At 40.1% G+C, this 21,071-nt stretch overlaps 1 protein-coding gene across 2 annotated transcripts in view; it reads right to left on the reverse strand.

Moving 5' to 3' along the window:
• The window catches only part of plxna4 (plexin A4), a 778,998-nt gene that overhangs the window by 167,157 nt on the left and 590,770 nt on the right, over window positions 1–21,071 (reverse strand). For both annotated transcript variants that reach the window (XM_060903436.1, XM_060903437.1), the window contains exons 10-12: window positions 19,927–20,127; window positions 16,366–16,462; window positions 6,979–7,169 (exon numbers count right to left, since the gene is read on the reverse strand). In XM_060903436.1, coding sequence (XP_060759419.1) covers window positions 6,979–7,169; window positions 16,366–16,462; window positions 19,927–20,127 — 489 coding nt within the window. The remainder of the gene's footprint in view (window positions 1–6,978; window positions 7,170–16,365; window positions 16,463–19,926; window positions 20,128–21,071) is intronic.

Raw genomic sequence — 21,071 nt, forward strand, 5'->3', positions numbered from 1 at the left:
AGTTGCAAGCCCAGCTGAGCCTTGCCTATAGTGGAAAAAAATACAATCAGCAGTGATTATCTATAGATACAGATTGTTTTGTGGAAAGCTGCATACATCAGCATGCAAAGCATAAACTGGCGAGATGAGAACAAACTCAAAGGACACAAGGGAAATAGTTATTCAGATAGAATTTTTTTTAATCATATCTCAGATGCTGATGCATCTCAATAGTCATGTCACTGTCTAGTTTACAGTGAAAACCACAATCCGATTACACCAGAAATGCTGCTTGCTGATGCGTGCTTCATTTTAGCATTCACAGTTACATAGACTTTTAAATATTCAGGTTGTCCTGCAAGACAGATTTGACCTTTTTTCCACTTTATAGCCTGGCAAGAGCAAGCAGATATGAAACTCATGGTTCAAAGTAAGGCCATGTACACTAACATTACCATGTACATTACCACTGAGGTTGTATAGGTTGTTCTTGCAGTGCTGCATGATGGATTTACTGCTTTCGTCATCAGTAAATGCTTTATCCTGGACAGGACCATCATGCTTTAAATGACTAATATGTTCATATTTTGTCAAATAGAGTCAGATTAGTTTATTTATCAAGAGTGCCTGTCAGAGTTACAGGAAATGGTCAGAATTCCTGTGGGAGTGAGCAGCGTTGGTCAAGAGTGTTAGTGTGAGTATCTGCAGGAGCAGGTGGGATTGGTCACAAATCCTCCAAGAGCTGGCAATATTGGTCAAACTGTTTGCAGGAGTGGGTAGAATTCATCAGGATTCCTTCAGGAGAGGGTGGACTTGGTCAAGAACATCTGCAAGGGTGGGAAGGAATAGTCAAGAGAGTCTGTGAGAGTAAGTGAGACCTTCAGACAAGGGTGGGATTGGTTAGAATTATCTTGGTAGTGAGAAGGATTGGTCTAATTGTTTGCAGGAATGGGTAGAATTGGAAAGAATTCCTTGAGGAGTGAGAAGAATTGTTCAAGATTGTTTGCAGGAGTGGGTGGGATGAGTCAAGAGAGTCTGTGAAAGTAGGTGGGACTGGTCAGAATTCCTTCAGAAGAGGGTGGGATTGGTCAGAATTACCTTGGGAGTGAGCAGGATTGGTCTAACTTTTTTCAGGAGTGGGTAGAATTGGTAATTCCTTCAGCAGTGAGTAGAATTGTTCAAGATCGTTTGCCAAAGTGGGTGGGATTAGTCAAGAGAGTCTGTGAGAGTCGGTGGGACTGGTCAGAATTCCTTCAGAAGAGGGTGGGATTAGTCAGAATTACATTGGGAGTGAAAAGGACTGGTCTAATTTTTGCAGGAGTAGGTAGAATTGGTAAGAATTCCTTCAGAAGTGAGCATAATTGTTCAAGATTGTTTGCAGGAGTGGGTAGGATGAGTCAAGAGAGTCTGTGAGAGTAGGTGGGACTGGTCAGAATTCCTTCAGAAGAGGGTGGGATTAGTCAGAATTACATTGGGAGTGAAAAGGACTGGTCTAATTTTTGCAGGAGTAGGTAGAATTGGTAAGAATTCCTTCAGGAGTGAACAGAATTGTTCAAGAACATATGCAGAAGCGGGTGGGATTAGCTCCTTAGTCAAGAGAGTCTGTGAGAGTACATGAGACTGGTCAGAATTCCTTCAAAAGAGGATGGGATTGGTCAGAATTATCTTGGGAGTGAGAAGAATTGGCCTAATATTTTTTGCAGGAATGGGTAGAATTGGTAAGAATTCCTTCAGGAGCGAGAAGAATTGGTCAAGATAATCTGAAAGAGTGGGTGGGATTAGTCAAGGGAGTCTGTGAGAGTAGATGGGACTGGTCGGAATTCCTCCAGAAGAGGTTGGGATTAGTCAGAATTACCTTGGGAGTGAGAAGGACTGGTCTAATTTTTGCAGGAGTTGGTAGAATTGGTAAGAATTCCTTCAGGAGTGAGCAGAATTGTTCAAGATTGTTTGTAGAAGTGGGTGGGATTAGTCAAGAGAGTCTGTGAGAGTAGGTGGGACTGGTCAGAATTCCTTCAGAAAAGGGTGGGATTGGTCAGAATTACCTTGGGAAAGAGCAGGATTGGTCTAACGTTTTGCAGGAGTGGGTAGAATTGGAAAGAATTCCTTTGGGAGGAATCCAATGATTGTCTGTGGGAGTGGACAGGATTGGTCAGAATTCCTTCTGAAGTGGGCAGAATTAGGCCAAATTTCTTTAGGAGCAGGCAGAATTCAGAATTCCTTTGGAAGTAGGCAGAATTGGTTAGAATTCCTTCAATGGGTTAAAAAAAACAATCATATGCAATCTACTGCAGACAACAGCTTAATGCTCATACTTCCTAAACCATCATCTACTTGAGAGAGCTACAGAGTGATAGTCAGGGTTGCAGGTGAAATTGCTATCAATAACTTGTTATTCAGTGAAATCTCCGGCATGGTCCATTTGGGAAATATCCTGCCATTGTGTACAAAAGAGGACAATGAGACAGATCGTACTCTCCCAAGTCAGTTGTGATCTGTCCCAGAGGTCATCACTTTGGTAGTGCATGCACAGCTGTGCTATTATCACAATGTAGTCTGTCCATCAGTCATCCTGGCAAACCTTTACATTACATCCCAAAGGAAAACAGCCATCACTAACAGCACTGTGACTGCTGTCACCGGGGCTTTGTTTCCAGCTCAGCTGTGGTCTCTTAAATAGCATGCTGAGAGGTTGTTTCATCACAGGACTTCATAGCACTTACAACAAGGCATGAAACTTTACTTTACTAAATTGGAAAACACAGGCAAAAGACTGAGATGAAAAAGTACTAAAGTTGTTTGTCAACGCGATGTGGCCCTCAGGGGTACATCCTTGCTAATGATGTACCTTATATATGTTTAGAAGGCATATTGTTTTGATTTCCTAAATAAAAGAGACATTTCAAATGTACCCAAGATACAGCCTAGAGGGTCACCACACTTCTGACAATCAGTGGTACATATTTAATACCTTTTTTTTCTAAGAGTGATTAGAATAAACCAAAGAATGTGGCTGAAAATGAATGCTAAGAGTCTGCCCTTGAATGAAAAGTATATGCTAGAGATGTTAATTTTATTGGAATGGTTGAAAATGATACTATGGGACATTCACCTTCAAGCTATCCTGAGTTTCAAACTTAAAAAAGTCAAAAGCAATTAAATGACAGCAATGTAACATTGGAGCAATATTAGTATATCCAAGCTTTCCTTGTTCATTCGTAAAAACATCATATTTTGAAAATATCATTTCAAAATATCATGGCTGTTACAATCCAACAGCACAAATGAAGAAGTACTGAATGCTTGATGTGTGGCCCCGTGTTGGAATATTGTACTTTAGACAAGATTTTATAGTAGACACTTGCAAAATAACAGACCGTAATAAAACCTCTACCGAAACTAATCTCAAGCTTTACAATGCACGCAATTAACAGTTATCACGGCATATTACAGCGCTTTCTCCGATAAGCGTCAAGCTGGTTTCTGCCGAGCGAAAGAAAGAGCATGCAAGAGAGGGGCAGAGTTGTCTCTTTTCATTAGGGGATGATTAGATTTGTGACTTTGACAAGCTAATTGATGGCTGGTGGAGGAAAACACTTAATCATCACCCACTTCTACTTTAACTAAAGATTCTCCATCAGAGATGTCACTGTAATGAAGTGCGCTAGAATACTCGGCAAAATGCATTTAAAAAAAAGAGTGGAGGAGACACATAGGCCTAATGAATTCAATCAATTTAAAAAAAAGAGTCAGGACTAGACTCATTATTTGACTCAGTCCCATTTTTCATTTCAAGTCATTCAGCTTAAGAAGCTTTCAATCACGAGGATGTGAATGAACTGCTGGATTTCTTGAAGCTCACTAACTCACTGCTCTAATTCATAAAATTTTAAAACAAGAACAAAACACATTGACTTCATCATAAACGGAAAAATAAGCAGAGGATTTTTTTTTTAACTTTGGCCAAAAAAATCCCAGTAGCTGCTCATGACAAAAACACTGACTACGTTTACATGCACATCCAAATCGAGCTGCTGTCGGTAATCGAGCTAAGGGTCCCAGCAGGGGTGCCAGAGAAATCCAATCCTACATGCACACAAGGAAATCGAGCTATTGTGTGAGGTGCATTGTGCACCTGAGCCACAGGTGGCGCTACACGCCCCATCGTGTTGGTACACTTCCGGTTGTCGTCATGAAGAAGAGCTATTCAAGAGTATAAATAAAGTTATCAGTTCCGTGTTCTCCATTGCGCGTTTTTCTCCCGTCCATGAATTTTAATATATTCAACTCCTTAAGCTGAATGAGCATGAACTCTGTCTCCTCATTGCTCCAGAAGTGCACGTTTCTGCTTGCCTGTGGCAGTGGGGGTGTGGTCAAGCGCCGGTCTGTGACAGGAGGGCGGAGCCAGGGAAGGTGAGTGGCAGAATCACTACACCTGACGGTAATTAACCTGTGTTTGTGTGTCTTCCCAGTAACCGCGCCCTATTTAAGGAGGCAGAGGGAGAGCAGAGGGGAGAGCTCATCCCGGGACTAGAACACAGCGCGCGCGCGTGTGTGTGTGTGTGTGTGTGTGTGTGTGTGTGTGTGTGTGTTTTTCTCTCAAGAATAAAAGTAGGCTGTTAAACTGAAAAGTCTGACAATAAAAAGCCTATTAGTACCAGAAGCTTTGTCCTGCCGTCCTCTGTGCTCCACCCACACTTCAGTGAGCTCTACATCGCCATTTTCTCTTCTTCGTTTGTTCCTCCTGACCTCTTCTGCTGCTCGCTACTACTGTTGTCATGCCGACCGAGGCTGTTGTGTTTCCCGCTTGTGGTCTCGTCACTCGTCACTTCCGGAAGGGGCAGTAAGTAGCTCGACTACTAGCTCGATAGGGTTTACATGCACTAAGTAGCTCGGCAGAAATCGCATAATCTAGGTTGAGTAGCTCGATTCCGAGAAATCAAGTTCGGTTCAATTTCAGCCGAATTAAGGTGTATACATGGCATTTTGAACTTCGATTTCAGTCGAGCAACGGCAGAAATTCGATTCTCTCTATGTGCATGTAAACGTAGTGACTGTCTTCTGCCTCAGGAAACAAAACAGGGCTAGAGACTTTATAAGAAATCATTTTGCTCATATTTCACATGATGAAATATCGGAGAATGAAAAAAAAATCATAATAATACAATGTGTGTGGTTTTTTTTTTGCCATTCAATAGATTGTACCTGGCTACAGTTAGAAATGATCAGATGGATACTCGACGCCGATGATGTAGTCCTCTTCTGCAAATCTGTTCCTGAGGCTGAAAATCTACTTGCGTTACTCAACAATACATGTAATCGGTTTGGGTTAACAATATCATTCAAAAACAAGAGTCATCAGGAGATGACATACCCGGCCCCCACATGAAACCCCATTCCAAAATATCCTAAATTGAATTGGTTGCCATGGAAATACAGAAAAAATAAAAATCACAGAAATCCAGAATGTCAAAAGGCACAACTCCTCTAGTCACTTAACATAACTGTCAGGTTTCGTGAAAAAATTCCTAATAGTTTTTGAATTATGCTCCGGAAACTAAAACATTTACAGACGGACAGAGTGATAGCTATATCCCATCCATCCATTATCTCTAGCCGCTTTATCCTGTTCTACAGGGTCGCAGGCAAGCTGGAGCCTATCCCAGCTGACTACGGGCGAAAGGCGGGGTACACCCTGGACAAGTCGCCAGGTCATTACAGGGCTGACACATAGACACAGACAACCATTCACACTCACATTCACACCTACGCTCAATTTAGAGTCACCAGTTAACCTAACCTGCATGTCTTTGGACTGTGGGGGAAACCGGAGCACCCGGAGGAAACCCACGCGGACACGGGGAGAACATGCAAACTCCACACAGAAAGACTCCCGTCAACCACTGGGCTTGAACCCAGGACCTTCTTACTGTGAGGTGACAGTGCTAACCACTACACCACCGTGCCGCCTGCGATAGCTATATCCCCATACATTATATGCCAGGGGGATAAAAACAAGACGCAGGTGTTTAACAATTTAACAGTGATGAACTTGCTAGAAAAGATTCTCTCATGAGTGTTGGAGATGAAGCAACAGAGAATGTTCAGCAATTTACATCCCTCGGCTAAGTTATCAGGAACGATAAAGCAGTGCGCTTTACCAGTTATCGTATCGAACGAGTAATGGCAAAGTTTACTGAATTCCGCCATGTTCTAACCGATAAAACTATAAATACGCACACTGGTCAGAAACTATTAGAAAGTTTTGCATGTTCAAGGTTAACATACGGGACACAACCATGTTACCCGAGTGAGGAACAGAGAAGGAAGCTTGAACTATGTTGGACCCAGTGTTTGAGAAGCGTGGTGAGAGGCAGTTGGAAGCAAAATAATATACTCAAGGAAAATGAAGGTACTGATGCAGATTATAGCTATGCGTACAACAATGAGCAAATCAGGAAGGTTGTTGGGACTCAAACTGTGAGCAGCTTCACTGATGCACAATACCTTAAATATACTGCTCATGAATGTAGAGCTGAGAACATATCTATTACAAAGAAAATGATGTTTGCCAAACCAACCAGGAGCCATTAACAAGATCCGTGGATCAGAACATTAAAACTGTTTGGAATATCAATTGAGCAAGATAAAAGACTTACACAATCAGGGAATGATTTCGCTGAGCTAGAACAGAAGCATACTATCTCATCTCCGTGATGATAAGGATCATTGATGGAGGATTCTTCAGGTACAGGTAGGTACAGTGACATACAAAAAAAAAGATCATCATACTGTATATATGCAGTCTAATGAGAATACTATTATTTTCCATTTGTTTCTGAACCATTGGCTTGATGACTCTTGATGGCACTCTGGGGTGAGGTCCTTATTTATGGTACACGTCAGGTGGCAGCAGAAAAAGGACCAAATGTCAGAGAGAGAAAGAGAGAGAGGGAGGGGGAGGGAGAGAGAGAGAGAGATAAGGAGAGAGAGAGAGTTCACCTTGGTGATCTTTGGGTGTGTGCACTTGCTGTTGATGCCGTTGTGTTGGAGCCACATGCTCTGTGGATGAGGGCAGTGCTGTTTGAGAGTGCAGCGCTTCTCCCCTTTACACCACACACAGCCAAACAGCGGATCAGCCTTCAGACACAGACCACAGCTCTCACGCCTCGCGTCACATTTATACAGGTGGACTGTAAACAGAGAGAGAGAGAGAGACAGAGAGAGAGAGAGAGAGAGACAGAGAGAGAGAGACATAGAGAGCAACAGACAGAGAGAGAGAGAGCGATAGACAAACAGACAGAGAAGACACAGAGAGAGAGAGACAGAGAGACAGACAGAGAGAGTGATAGACAGACAGAGATAGACAGAGGGAGAGAGACAGAGAAGACAGAGAGAGACAGACAGACAGACAGACAGACAGACACAGAGAGAGAGAGACAGAGAAGACACAGAGAGAGAGAGACAGACAGAGAGAGTGATAGACAGACAGAGATAGACAGAGGGAGAGAGACAGAGAAGACACAGACAGACAGACAGACAGACAGACAGACAGACAGAGAAGACACAGAGAGAGAGAGACAGAGAGACAGACAGAGAGAGTGATAGACAGACAGAGATAGACAGAGGGAGAGAGACAGAGAAGACAGAGAGAGACAGACAGACAGACAGACAGACAGAGAGGGAGAGACAGAGAAGACATAGAGAGCAACAGACAGAGAGAGACAGACAGAGAGAGACATAGACAAACAGACAGAGGGAGAGAGAGACAGACAGAGAGAGAAAGACATGGACATAGAGGGAGACAGACAGAGAAGACAGAGAGAGAGACAGAGAGACAGACACAGAGAGAAACAGACAGAGAGATACAGACAGAGAGAAAGACACAGACAGAAACATAGACAGAGGGAGAGAGACAGAGAAACAGAGAGAGACAGACAGACAGGCAGAGATATAGACAGAGGGTGAGAGACAGAGAAGACATTGAGACAGACAGAGAAACAGAGAGAGAGAGAGAATGGAAGAACAGGTCAGTGCATGACATGCAAGCTTTAACACACATTAAGAAACAAATGCTAACTTGTCTCACAGTGAATGACAGAAAACATCAGCAACTCAAACCTTTCTGTCCATTTTGTCCAAAGCATCTCAATTTAAAACAAATAAAGCAACCCAATGTATATTACTTGCACCTCAGGCAGTCATTGCACTTTCCCAACCTGTAACTTGGTAACCGATGAGAATGAAAGATAAAACCCTGTTTAATGGCTTCCACACTATAATAACATTCTTTTCGCTAGTCTGCTAGACCTTAAACACAGGCTGACAACACGACAGCACAATGTTCGCTAGTGAACTCGGCTAATAGAGCTAATTACATAACACCCTGAGTAAAGGTTCACACGGTATAATAGTCGGCTAAACTGTAGCTATTTTGACAGCAAACCTAGTCTACTCGTAATGTTAGCTAGCTTGCTAGTGACATTGGATATCGGGTTACACAACATGCTACTGCAGTGCTAACTCTTTTGCTAGCGAACACAAATAATGATCGAAAACACATAATAGCGAGTCTAATATTAATATTAGACACTTTGCTAGCAACCCTGGCTACTATGTTACACAATATAATAATCTACCTTTAATTAAGGTGCTCAAACTTGGAAACTGATTTACACAACATAATACCACAGTGTTCGCTTGCTAATATGCCCAGCTAATCCTTTTCATGAATAAATAATACTGTAGACTAATTTGAGCTAGCTTGCTAGTAACCCCAATTAATGATTTTAAATGTTAAATATCTGATCTAATGTTGTCCAGCTTGCTATTGAGACTGTCTAGTTTATAAGTTAGCTAGGTTCCTAGACCATGGATAATGAGTTACAGAATATAACACGGCAGCGTTAGCTAATGAGCCTGGATAATGATTTGAAACATATAATAGCTAGTCTAATATTAGGTAGCTTGCTAAGGGCCCTGACAACTGCTTTATACAATATATAGCATGCGGTTAGCTATTTTGTTAGACCTTGGTTATATGATCACACATGCTGCGTTCATGTGCAATGGGAAGATGATATTTTCCAGTTGGGAAGTGGTATTTACCAGTGTGCTGCGTTCACATGCTTTTGTTGTTGTTGACAAATTAAAGATGGTGGACCAGATTCAAGTTAGCAATAGTTAGTTAGCTATCGTTAGCAATAGCGTCTGCTCTGGATAGGTAAAAACAAACCATAACACATTTTTAAAGGAAACTGATTTCTAACGTATTATATTACACTTGTTAATGACGCAACATTGCATAGACACCAAAAACTATCCACTAGTACTAGTAAAAAAAACTTTAGTAGCATACAATGCTTAGCATTCAAGTGTCTTGTACCGCTCGCCGCCATGTTGAAAAGGTTAAAGTTCATCTCATCTCGGCAACTCGTGTATCAAAATTTTCTACGAGTTGCCCAGTGGAAAATACCACAAGAGGGGGCATTCATGTGTGCTTTCCATGTCGGCGTTTGGTATTTACCATAATTCCCATAGCACATGAATGCAGCAACAGTGTTAGCTAGCTTGCTAGCAAACCTGGCTGATGGATTTAATCTCATAATAGTTCATCTAACTGCATCTAGCTTTCTCGAAACTCCTGCTAGCAGTGTTAATTACACTATATTTCTTCTAATGCTAGCTAACATGCTAGAAACCCTTTCTTCTGGTTTACATAATATAATAGCACAACGTTAGCTAGTTTTAATTGCTTTGTCACTAGTTTACATGACATAATAGTTGTTCTAATGGTAGTTAACATTGTTTTAATTACAAGATAATGTGTTAGCTAGCTACTAAAGCTACTAAACTGTAATTAGCTGCTGGAGAGGTTACATTAGCATGTCAAATATGTCTAAATATGAATCTGACAGTTCTGTTTGTGTTGTACTCTGGGTATTTGTTCATTTATTATTTTCTTTTTTCTTTTATTCATTTTATTCATTTATTATTTTCTTTTATTAATTACTGAATTAATTGAATTATAATTAATGCCTCCTTTTAGTTTCCCCTTCTCCCTTTTTGCTGTCATGGGTTTCTTCATTCTTTCATCTAAGGTTCCATCGCCATAGCAACTGCAACAGACATTTCTTAATTGCCGGTCCAGTAGATGTTCCATCCATCAAATTATTCCCCCGGAACTGTGCAGTTTTGGTGGTTCGGTGCTTGTGACTCGCTGTATGCAGCACTCAGGCAGGACATTAAACACTTTTACACTCCTCTCTCCTCCTCTGCCTAAATTAGCTCATAAATGCACCGGTGACAGTACTGCAGCATTAAAGACACAGCACAACTCAGAATTCTTTTACTTGTATTTTAGTACAGCATTTGAATTGAAAAAAAAAAAGGTCTTTGTGGAACGCAGAACAGCCGTGTGTGTCTGAGAACGGCGCTGTCACACATAGTCAGAGTGCCGTCATATCAGAGGGGCCTTTTAGGCGTTCAAAGAAGCCCAAACATATCAGTATTTCACGTCATATTTAATTTCTTTCATTCTTTCATAATTTCATTATAATTATTCTCTTCTGATTCTAATTTGGCCTCGTTTTCTATCAAATTTGCTTCAGAAATGAAAGGACAGAAATTACTGTCCTGAAAACATTAAAATCGAGTTATCCAGTGAGATTGTTTTGTATGCTGTCTGTAGGCTGAGAAGAGTTTAGAGCTGCTCACTCATTGGTTCGGACTTCATTGCCGGGACTGAAGGCCATGGCAGTGTATGTTTATGTAGGAAGTGACAGATTAATTAATTAACCAATCAGATTTTGATTTATAGTGGGAGGGACCAAAAATTTATCGCCCTCGGACTTCTCGAAGGCCAACGCGAGCTTAACCGTGAGTCAGCGCCGTCAGCGCAGCAGTGATGTCACCTTCCAGCCGGTGTAGCGTTCATCAGTAGTGTTAGCAAATGCTAATAAAGCGGTCAAGCCAGTGCTATCTATCGAGAGCTACAGACTAACGACCGCGAAACTAAGATTTCTGTCTCCAGACTCTTCTTCCACGCTGCACTCACCACAGTATTTTTTCACTCAGACTTAAGTATTCATTTCCCTGTGTAATTTACTGAGTTACTTTTAAAATCAACATCGACAGCTAGACACAACGGAGCGACCTGGCAGCCTGCCGCTAATCCCTTACAAAATCCTTTACCCTGTTGCTGTTTTGGTGTCTGGCTAAGTTTTGGCTGAGCTCAAGTCCCAGCTCTAATAGTAACGCTTCGCCACTGGGTCATATGTAGGCTGTGTTTGGGTTTTGTATGATTAGCTTGTCAGTGTGGGACTGTGTGGAATAAAATATGATCCAATGGATCGAATCAGAATGGAGGGAGAAGGTAGAAGGATTGGAAGGATGAACTATCAGGAGCATTGTTATAGCTATACCACAGGGCTGTTAAATTATTGAATCTGATTGTTTAGAAGGTCTTGATTTGAACTTGTAATATTTAAATTATTTTCACTGTTACTAGTATCCACTATTTGACCATTTTTGACACGTAACGGAGTGCTGGTATCGACTATTTAATATACTACACTTTTACATTTGGTTTTAAGGGTGTACAAACTTTTACACCCGACTGTAAGCATTACCTAGTGTGTCTTCTGATACTTATGTTATTTCAGGCATATAGTATTCATGTTCCAGTAGTTATTCATTTATGTAAGGAATAACACATGACAGACCGTGCTGTTATACGGAAATAATGCATGCCGGGGGTGGTGTGATGCGGCACTACGCACAAGCGGAGTGCTGCTACCCCGACAGTGCATTATTAACAGCTTATTAACTGAGCACAAGGTATTTACAGGGAAATATCAGACTGAGGTCTTGACGGTTCGGACCGAGCCGTAAAGACCGAGCAAGCAACGGTTAATAAGGAGTTTATTATACGGCTTTTTTATTTCTAAGATTAAAATCGATTGTCATTATAATGAAGCATGATGCTGCTTTCAGTCACGTCATATTGGTAACATAGTTGAGTCACGCAGGCAGAATAAACGGCTAGCGGTTTCAAAACTGAATTTCTGTTAGCAGTTAGCGGTTTCTGAACATTCTTCACTGCTCGTTTCTTGAATAACTCGCTGATTCTTGTTTGTCTTTTGTGTTTCAGCTGCTTTTGATTCCATTTTGATTTCCAATTCATCTTTTTTCGTCATTTTGCTTTTATTTTTTTCTGCAACATTGAAAGCCAGCATCTTGGAAAGAAAGTCCACAATCGCCCTCAGGCATTACGGGAAAATACTGCCCGCCAAGGAACCGATCAGAGCGCATGATTTTACCAGAAGTAGCTCGTTCGCTGGGCGTGGTGTGAAAATTCCGCATGCAGACGCTCATCTCAGTTTCCAAACCTGTCATTGCTTAACTCTTGAATATTTTCTATCGTGAATACTCTCATTAAAAAGCTTATAATCTCTGCTTTCCACAGAAATGTATCTGGTTAAGATCTGTTCAGTACTTTGGGAGTAACGGCAGGTTGAAGTCGGTACAACAGAATAAAAACTCTGCTCGCGGGACGTCGGGAAACTGCCAGTGCTTTTCTTTTTGAGTCACGGGAAAGCAGTCAGGCTCTCTCTCTCTCCTGATCAGTTTCCCACTGGATTACTCGTCAATATCAGTCAGATCACTGTTATAGGGATGTTCTCTCGTTCTCACTGTTTCTGATGAAGGATTCAGCAAAATTTTCCCTCTGCTAGTTTTGATGTTCAGATTCACGGGAGACTTTGAAGTGAGTTTTTGTAGCTTTACCTACTTATTTTTTTTTTTCAAATCAAACTGATTCCTGTAAATAAATAACTATTTTAGAATATAACTGGAGTTGTTTTGATGAAAAATATTGAGATCTTAGTGGTCGGAATAAGATAAAAAAAAACGGAGGTCAGAAACGCGAGTGTCGATTTCAGTTGAGTTAATGTGAATTGTTTATTGGATGTGGATCAGACAGTTTTTTCGAGGTTCGCCTTGAAAGCTGTGAATATTAATCAAAATAATCATTTATATTCTTTCATATAAACACTAGTAGGCCCTACTTTTGAGAAATACAGTACAAAGGCCTACAGAGCACAAAGAGGGGATTAGAATTATTAAGGGAAAAAATGATCTCATTGGTTAATGAGGCCCATTTTGGACCATGTGACCCTCATACAGAATATTACGGCAGTTTTCTAAAAATTAAGCCATTTCTTCAATCTTTGATTTGTAATATCTCAAGAACGGATAAACATATTTGAATTCTGTAAAAAGTATGTTGGTCTGCATCGAGTTCTGAATTCACTGAGAGCAGTTTCAAGCCATTTGGATTGAATTTGAATTTTCACCTGATATACCTCATAATAGAACAGTCTGGAGTGTGTTATTCTGCTTCTACCACAGAGATTTGCCAACAGTTTCAATGTTTAATTTATTAATGTACAAAACATCACACATTTTAACAGTTTATAGTTAGCTCTAATGTTGTGGAACATCCAAGAGACAAGCTAGTTCCTGTTGTTATGTTATAACTGCAATGAACAGTCATTCCCATACCAGCCTCTCTCTCTCTCTCTCTCTCTCTCTCTCTCTCATTGTTCATGTTACAGCCAGAACTTCTTGTGCTGTTGTACAAAAATAATACACTTTCTCATCAATCCGACTCCAGTATTCTACCCTACAGCAGTATCGCCCACAGTATCAAGCGTGTGTGCACCGGTTGTCCTGGTTGGAAGCCTGTTTGTTGGCAAATCGCACCAACTGCACATCCTTTTACCACCAGCGATTCTATCTGGCTAATTATCTCTGTTTTTCAGCATGCTGTGTATGTTTTGTTAACAGTCAAGTAAGCTTGTGAATATTTAATATCACTCCCACACAATTGTCTCCTTCATGAAAACTACAGAATAATTGCACAAAAAATCACCACGTCAATCCTGTAACAATGCCACACATTCTGGATCATGAAATATTCCTTAAATGTGATTGAGAACTTCGGAAGCCCATATGCCGTCTCTCAGCTTTGCACGGATTTGTCTGGCATGGTGGTGATCACACAAAGTTTATGGGAACTGATAATGAACACACACACACACACACACACACAAACCATAACAGGATGTTTGTTCGAATTGCTGAAATTTGCCCAAATCTGAAGCCTTTTTTATTTTATTTATTTATTTGTTTGTTTTTACTTGCAAGTTGGTTCATAAACACGATATGAGATCACTGTAAAATGCAGCTTGCTAAAGTATTTTCTTAAGTATTAAGAAAGCACCAAAGGGTGAGTCAATTCCAGAATTATTGGCACCCCTGAAAAGAATGGGCAATAAGTATTGTATATAATAATCACTGCACACTACGATTAAAATTTTCCACTCAAACAATTGGAGAAACGATTTATCTTTCCTCAAGGGATTTTTTTTTAATTGGAGAATTTTCACAATCTAAAATGTTTTGTTTTTTATTCAAAAAAGTTTTTTAGTAAGACATTTATTTAGCATTTACAGAAAGAGTCTATAGTCTTAGAATTTTGCAATACTCAGAGCGAAAGCTGTAACTTTTTTCTGAACGTTTTCTGACATGGGAATGTCTTTAGGACTTTATGTTTTGTTTTGTTATGTTTTATGAGCTCAGTAAAACTTGCAGCTCATTTCCTTATAAAACTGCACTAATTATACCTGAGACTAAAAAATACCGCTCAAAGGAGGGGAGAGTGGGGAATATAATCCTGTAGTACTTCTAGGTAAAAACGATCTCATCTCATCTCATTATCTGTAGCCGCTTTATCCTGTTCTACAGGGTCGCAGGCAAGCTGGAGCCTATCCCAGCTGACTACGGGCGAAAAATAATGAAATTAAATGTTTCAACATTAAAACAATACTATAAACAGTAATCAGTAAGCCATAATGAATGAAACAAAGTCGATATTTGGTGTTGATTTAAAAAAAAAATCTCTGTCTCAGGCCCAGTGAGTGCAGTTTTATGTGGAAATGATCTGTAGGTTTTCCTGAGCATCTTACAGAACCAGCCACAGTTCTTCTGGACACTTTGACTGTCACACTCACTTCTTCATTTTACACCAAAACCCAGCAGCCTTCATTATGCTTTCTTTTTTAATCTGAAAAGTGCTCTCTTATGGAATACGCTGCTCAGATACAGACATTTTTCTTTCTGTAACATTTAATTTTGTGCTGGAAAAAAGCAATGTTTGGAACTCTAAAATGTTTTTGTAATGTTTTGACTCAATAATGTAGAAGTCATAAAATAGAAATCTGTAGCAAAATTTGTATGAAAAAAATAGGGGGCTAAGAGTTTTGCACATTACTGTATGTATTTTAAACATCGATGACATTTTTAAAACCTGTGTATAGTTTTAAGCCATAAAACATCCTACAGTTTCCTACTCTTGATGTCCACTGTGGTTACCACCGTGTTAAAATGATGTCCAGAATTCCAACTATTCCAAGTTATGGGTTTTCATAAACTACAGGAACAAGAAGTTTCCGTTTCTTCTGTCACGAAACCAGCATTATTTTTTACATTATTTCCCAGTTGCACAGTTGGCCTGTGGGTGAATTCTGAAATCTGATTGGTCAGAAGGTCTCATCTCATCTCATTATCTGTAGCCGCTTTATCCTGTTCTACAGGGTCGCAGGCGAGCTGGAGCCTATCCCAGCTGACTACGGGCGAAAGGCGGGGTACACCCTGGACAAGTCGCCAGGTCATCACAGGGCTGACACATAGACACAGACAACCATTCACACTCACATTCACACCTACGCTCAATTTAGAGTCACCAGTTAACCTAACCTGCATGTCTTTGGACTGTGGGGGAAACCGGAGCACCCGGAGGAAACCCACGCGGACACGGGGAGAACATGCAAACTCCGCACAGAAAGGCCCTCGCCGGCCACGGGGCTCAAACCCTTGCTGTGAGGCGACAGCGCTAACCACTACACCACCATGCCGCCCGGTAAAAACGATGTTAGATTTATTTATTTTTTTCATATGTGTAAGTTTCTTCCAGATGTTGGTCCCATCTGGATTTGATGCCCCACAGTGCTTTCCTTTAGTTCGACTGTTCCAACTATTCAACTCACAGTTCAGTCTTATTGTACAGTTGGATGGAGCTGGAGGCTGGAAATGAACACATGCTTTAGGGACTCTCAAGGAGCACAGGCTCTTATTCTCTCTCTCTCTCTCTCTCTCGAGTACTGTGTGCGACAGCTGGCTAAGGATCAGCTGTCTTAAGCTGGTGAGCGCTGGAAGGTCAATTAACAGGTGGGCACACACTGTACCTTCTCCTCAGAGATGCATCAGTGGAAGTGGAGAGTTCGGAAGGGGAAAAAAGAGAAATGTAACCTTGATATTTCGGCTCACCTTTGTTTTGGGCTGGGTTATCGATGCTAAAATCTCCATTCCAGATGACCATCAGCTCCACAGCGAGGCTACTCATCTCCATCCCTTCATACGAGTACTGAAACAAAGATGGACAGAGAGAGAGAAAGCTCTTTGAGAAATGGTATTCAGATTAAAAAAAAGCTTTTATCATTTTTTACCAACAGAGTCAAAAAGAGAGCAAGCAGGAAAGAGAAGGACTCTTCAAAAACGAAGAACAAGAAAGAGAACATCCCACACCTCCTCACCTCGCTGCTCTCAGAGTAACGTGTTCTTGACATACTCTAATAATTCATGCTGCGGATTGCTCACACTTTTCGTTACAGGTGCTCCCTTTAGAGAAAAACCTAAATAATACCTTACTAATAGGCTGCTTATTACATCACTTATTCATGCTGTCATGCAGGTTTTATAACTGGCAATGTAAACGTCATCAAATAAATGCTGCACTTATACACTTCCTAACGTTATGGTGCCGTCTGTATATGTGCTTTATAAATATATACAAAGGGTTTGACATTCGAGTTTCAGCACTAATGCATGAATAGCATATCGGTTATTAATGGCTTATGAACATGTTATAAGGAGAGATCAATATTAACGCTTCATGTTTATAATCCTGTTTGTACAGGAGCTACATACAGTATTATTTACAGTTAGTGTACACATGTAGCCTAGTAAACTAGACCCACCCGCCTAGCAGCCAAAAATATTTTTGCCTAGCGAGTGGGTCTAGCCTTGCACCATATAAACAAAAACACCCCGGGCATCAAATCGTGCCCGCCAATCACAACGCAAGGTTTTTATTTGGATTCTTTGGGCGGGCTTTTGCAGGAGTGACGACAAAGCTGCGCGACGCTGGAGAAAGCGCAACAGGAAAGATGGCTACGGCTAGTGAACAGCGCGCGTTTGACTCCGCTTTGGAATCAGTTTTAGAAGAATTAGACTTGGAGTTTTCGTTGAAACATGAGCAGGAAGAGGCTCTCCGCTCATTCCTTTTCAAGAAGGACGTTTTCGCTGTTTTGCCGACCGGCTATGGCAAAAGTCTGATCTACCAGCTGGCTCCGCTCGTAGCCAAAAGGATGGGGCTAGTTTGTGCAGTACGAAGAATTAATAAACAGCTTTGAAACATTACTTTTTGATTGTTTCTTATTTTCCCGTTATTTTAAATTTAAGGGAAATTATTTCACCAAACACCACTAAATAAAAACTCTCAAAAACAGTTTAAGCAAACCCTTGAAAAACACTTGAAAAAAATAAGAGTGTATGTTAAGTATGTGGTACAGACTCCAAACTTGTGGTCATTATCTCCAAACTTCTTAATATCTAGAACCTGTTTATTAATTAATACGCATTTTGAAAAATTATTTATTTCAAGGCCTCCCCCACTGCTTTCTGTCGCTCTGACTACGTCACAGTCACTGTTGCGCTGATTGGTCAGAGCGTTGGCCTATACGCACAGAGACAGTTTGAAAGACAGCGGTTTATTCCTCCCACACCCGTCGGAAATGTCTACGGATCGAGGCCAGGCTAAATATTCACATTTAGTCTGGCTTGCCAGGCTAGTACACATGCTTTGTACACAGGTTTTAGTCAATAACAGCTAACACATACATCATCTATTAATACTTATAAACATGCTATGAACATGTCGTAAGGTGTGGTCATGATTCAAACTTTATATAAGTTGAGATATATGGGGTCTACAACTTCTATGCATAAAGGCTCTGTAACCAGGATCTGAAACGTCTAATCAATTCATGGCTTATAAGCTTGTTATGAACATGTTATAAGACAATGTTTTTATTAAAATCCCTTGTTTGTACTTCTGTTTGTATGGAAGTTGCATGTGCTTTATGAATAGTGTACAAATGGTTTATCCAGGGTTTAACCATTAATAAGTATCAATTCATTGTCTATTAATGCTTATAAGCATGTTATGAACATGTTAAGATGAGGTCATTAATTCTAAATACATAATTGTTTGTACACAGGCTACAAGTTTTTACAAACAGTGTATAAGTGGTTACTGATCAGGTTAACGTTTAATCTATTAATGGCTTATAAGCATGTTATAAACATGTTATAAGGCGAGATCAATTCTAAATCCATAATTGTACATGGGCTACAGGTTTTTACAAACAGTGTATAAATGGTTAGTGATCAAGTTATTGTCTAATCTATTCATGGCTTATAAGCATGTTATGAACATGTTATAAGGTGATGTTATTAAAACCCCTTGTTTATAATTGTTTGCATAGAAGCTGCATGTGCTTTATGAATAGTGTATACATGGTTCATATCCAGGGTTTAACCATTAATAGATTATCAATTCATTATCTATTAATGTTTATAAGCATGTTATAAGGTGCAGTCATTAATTCTAAGTCCATAATTGTTTGTACATGGGCTACACGTTTTTACAAATAGTATACAAGTGATCAGGTTAATGTCTAATCTACTGATGGCTTATAAGCATGTTATGAACATGTTATAAGATTGTTATTATTAAAACCCATTGTTTATAATTCTGCTTGCATAGAAGCTGCATGTGCTTTGTGAATAGTGTACAAATGGTTTATCCAGGTTTTGACCATTAATTGATTATCAATGCATTGTCTATCAATGTTTATGAGCATGTTATGAACATGTTACAAGGTGAGATAATTCATTTTAAATCCATAATTATGTTTGTACATGGGCTACAGGTTTTTACAAACAGTGTAGAAATGGTTAGTGATCAAGTTAGCATCTAATCTATTGATGGCTTATAAGCATGCTATGGACATGTTATGTCATTATTAAAACTCCATGTTTATAATTCTGTTTGCATAGAAGTTGCATGTGCTTGATGAATAGTATACAAATGGTTTATCCAGGGTTTAACCATTAATAGATTATTAAGTCATTGTCTATTAATGGCTTATAATCATGTTATGAACCTGTTATAAGGTGAGGTCATTAATTATAAATGCATAATTATGTTTGCACAGGGAATACAGGTTTTTAAAAACAGTGTACAAATGGTTAGTGACCAGGTCAAAATAGAATCTATTCATCACTTATAAGCATGTTATGAACATGTTATGATGTAGATGATGTCAATATTAAAACTCCACGCTTATGATTCTTTGCATAGAAGCTTTATGAATAGTGTACAAATGATTTGTAACCAGGTTTTAGCCATTAGTAATTACATAATTATGTTTGTGTAGGGGATACACATAGAATCTATTCATGGCTTATACAGTAAGCATGCTGTGAACATGAGGTCATATGAGGTGAGGTCATAACTAAAACACCAAATGTTTAATTATATTTGCATAGAGGCTACAACATGTTTACCAAGTGCTCTACAAATGGTTTGCTACTAGCTTTAAAGCATTAATATTATTATTAATTATTAACATATAATATATTAATGGTGCAAAGCATGTTATTAACATGTTATGCAAGGTTTATGATGTGTTATGTAGCTCATCTTTTAAAAACGTGCACACTTTTACACGACATTTCATCCATGCATTTAGATCATACACTCACAGAGGTGTTCTGGCACTGCACGCTGGAGCTGTTGAAGCGGAGGGCGGGGACTCTCTGCTCTGCCCCCTGGATGGTGAGCACACACTCGTAGCCACGCTGACCCGACTGTGGCTGGGGCAAGTTCTTGGCACGCAGGGTGATGGGCTTCACCACGTTCACCGGCACCAGGATGCGATCAGCGGGAAGCAGCTGGGGACACTCCTGCAGGAGGAGGGATGTTTATTGGAGCAGGAATTGATCCATATCATATACAGTATAGGATACAGATACCAGATGAAATTTAACGTCAGTGGCTTTTTTTTTTTAGTCTGAACACATTTTGTAATAAGTTCAATTTGTAATAACTTATCTGCTCACCAGACTCATCACCATCCAATCAGCTGTCACGACATGCTTATCATGTCAGTCATGCTAATTTAGAAAACTCCAGCTCTTCTAGTGTCAGCAGCACAAAAAGAGAGGGTCTGTGTTTCATTTCATCAGCTGTAGTAAGCACTGCTTGACCAGAAACATCCAGAAAGATCCATAACCATCCATTACTGGGCCTGTTGTTGATGTGCCTGAAACCTTTCTGTTTTAGCCAGCAGTCACTTTTTCAGCAGTTTGTGCTACAGGAGCTCTTCTGTTCTCCAGGACTGGACCCTATGGGCTAGTCTTCATGCCCCTATGGTCCAAATTAGTGACCCTTCAACACCCATGACCCTGTCACCAGTTCACCGGTTGTCCTTTGGACCCTTGGACCACTTTTGTTTGTTACTAACCACTGCATACCAGGAATGCCATGTATGATGAGATTGAGTGGAATAACTGTTTTATTCTAACCACATTCACTGGATTTTGAGAAACAGAGCATTTTATTTTTATTTTTTGCAAATTCGATATATAAAAACTTTATACAAAATGTCCGACAAAATCATTTCCGCTTAGGATTTAAACAAACTGGCGAAATGACAGGAGCAATTTGTGAAAAATGCTATAATTATAATTCTTGAAAAAAAAAGATACGTTCTTACCATCAATTATTTTTTTCACAGTCCGGTTTCCATCAAATCCTGCGCTCTGATTAGCTGGCGAGCGGGTCCGTATCCTATGATACGGACCCCAGTTACGGACCCCGGTTATGGACCTTTGGCGACTCACTCGTT

The sequence above is a fragment of the Neoarius graeffei genome, chromosome 21 (assembly GCF_027579695.1).
Source record: "Neoarius graeffei isolate fNeoGra1 chromosome 21, fNeoGra1.pri, whole genome shotgun sequence".
Lineage (NCBI taxonomy): Eukaryota > Metazoa > Chordata > Actinopteri > Siluriformes > Ariidae > Neoarius > Neoarius graeffei.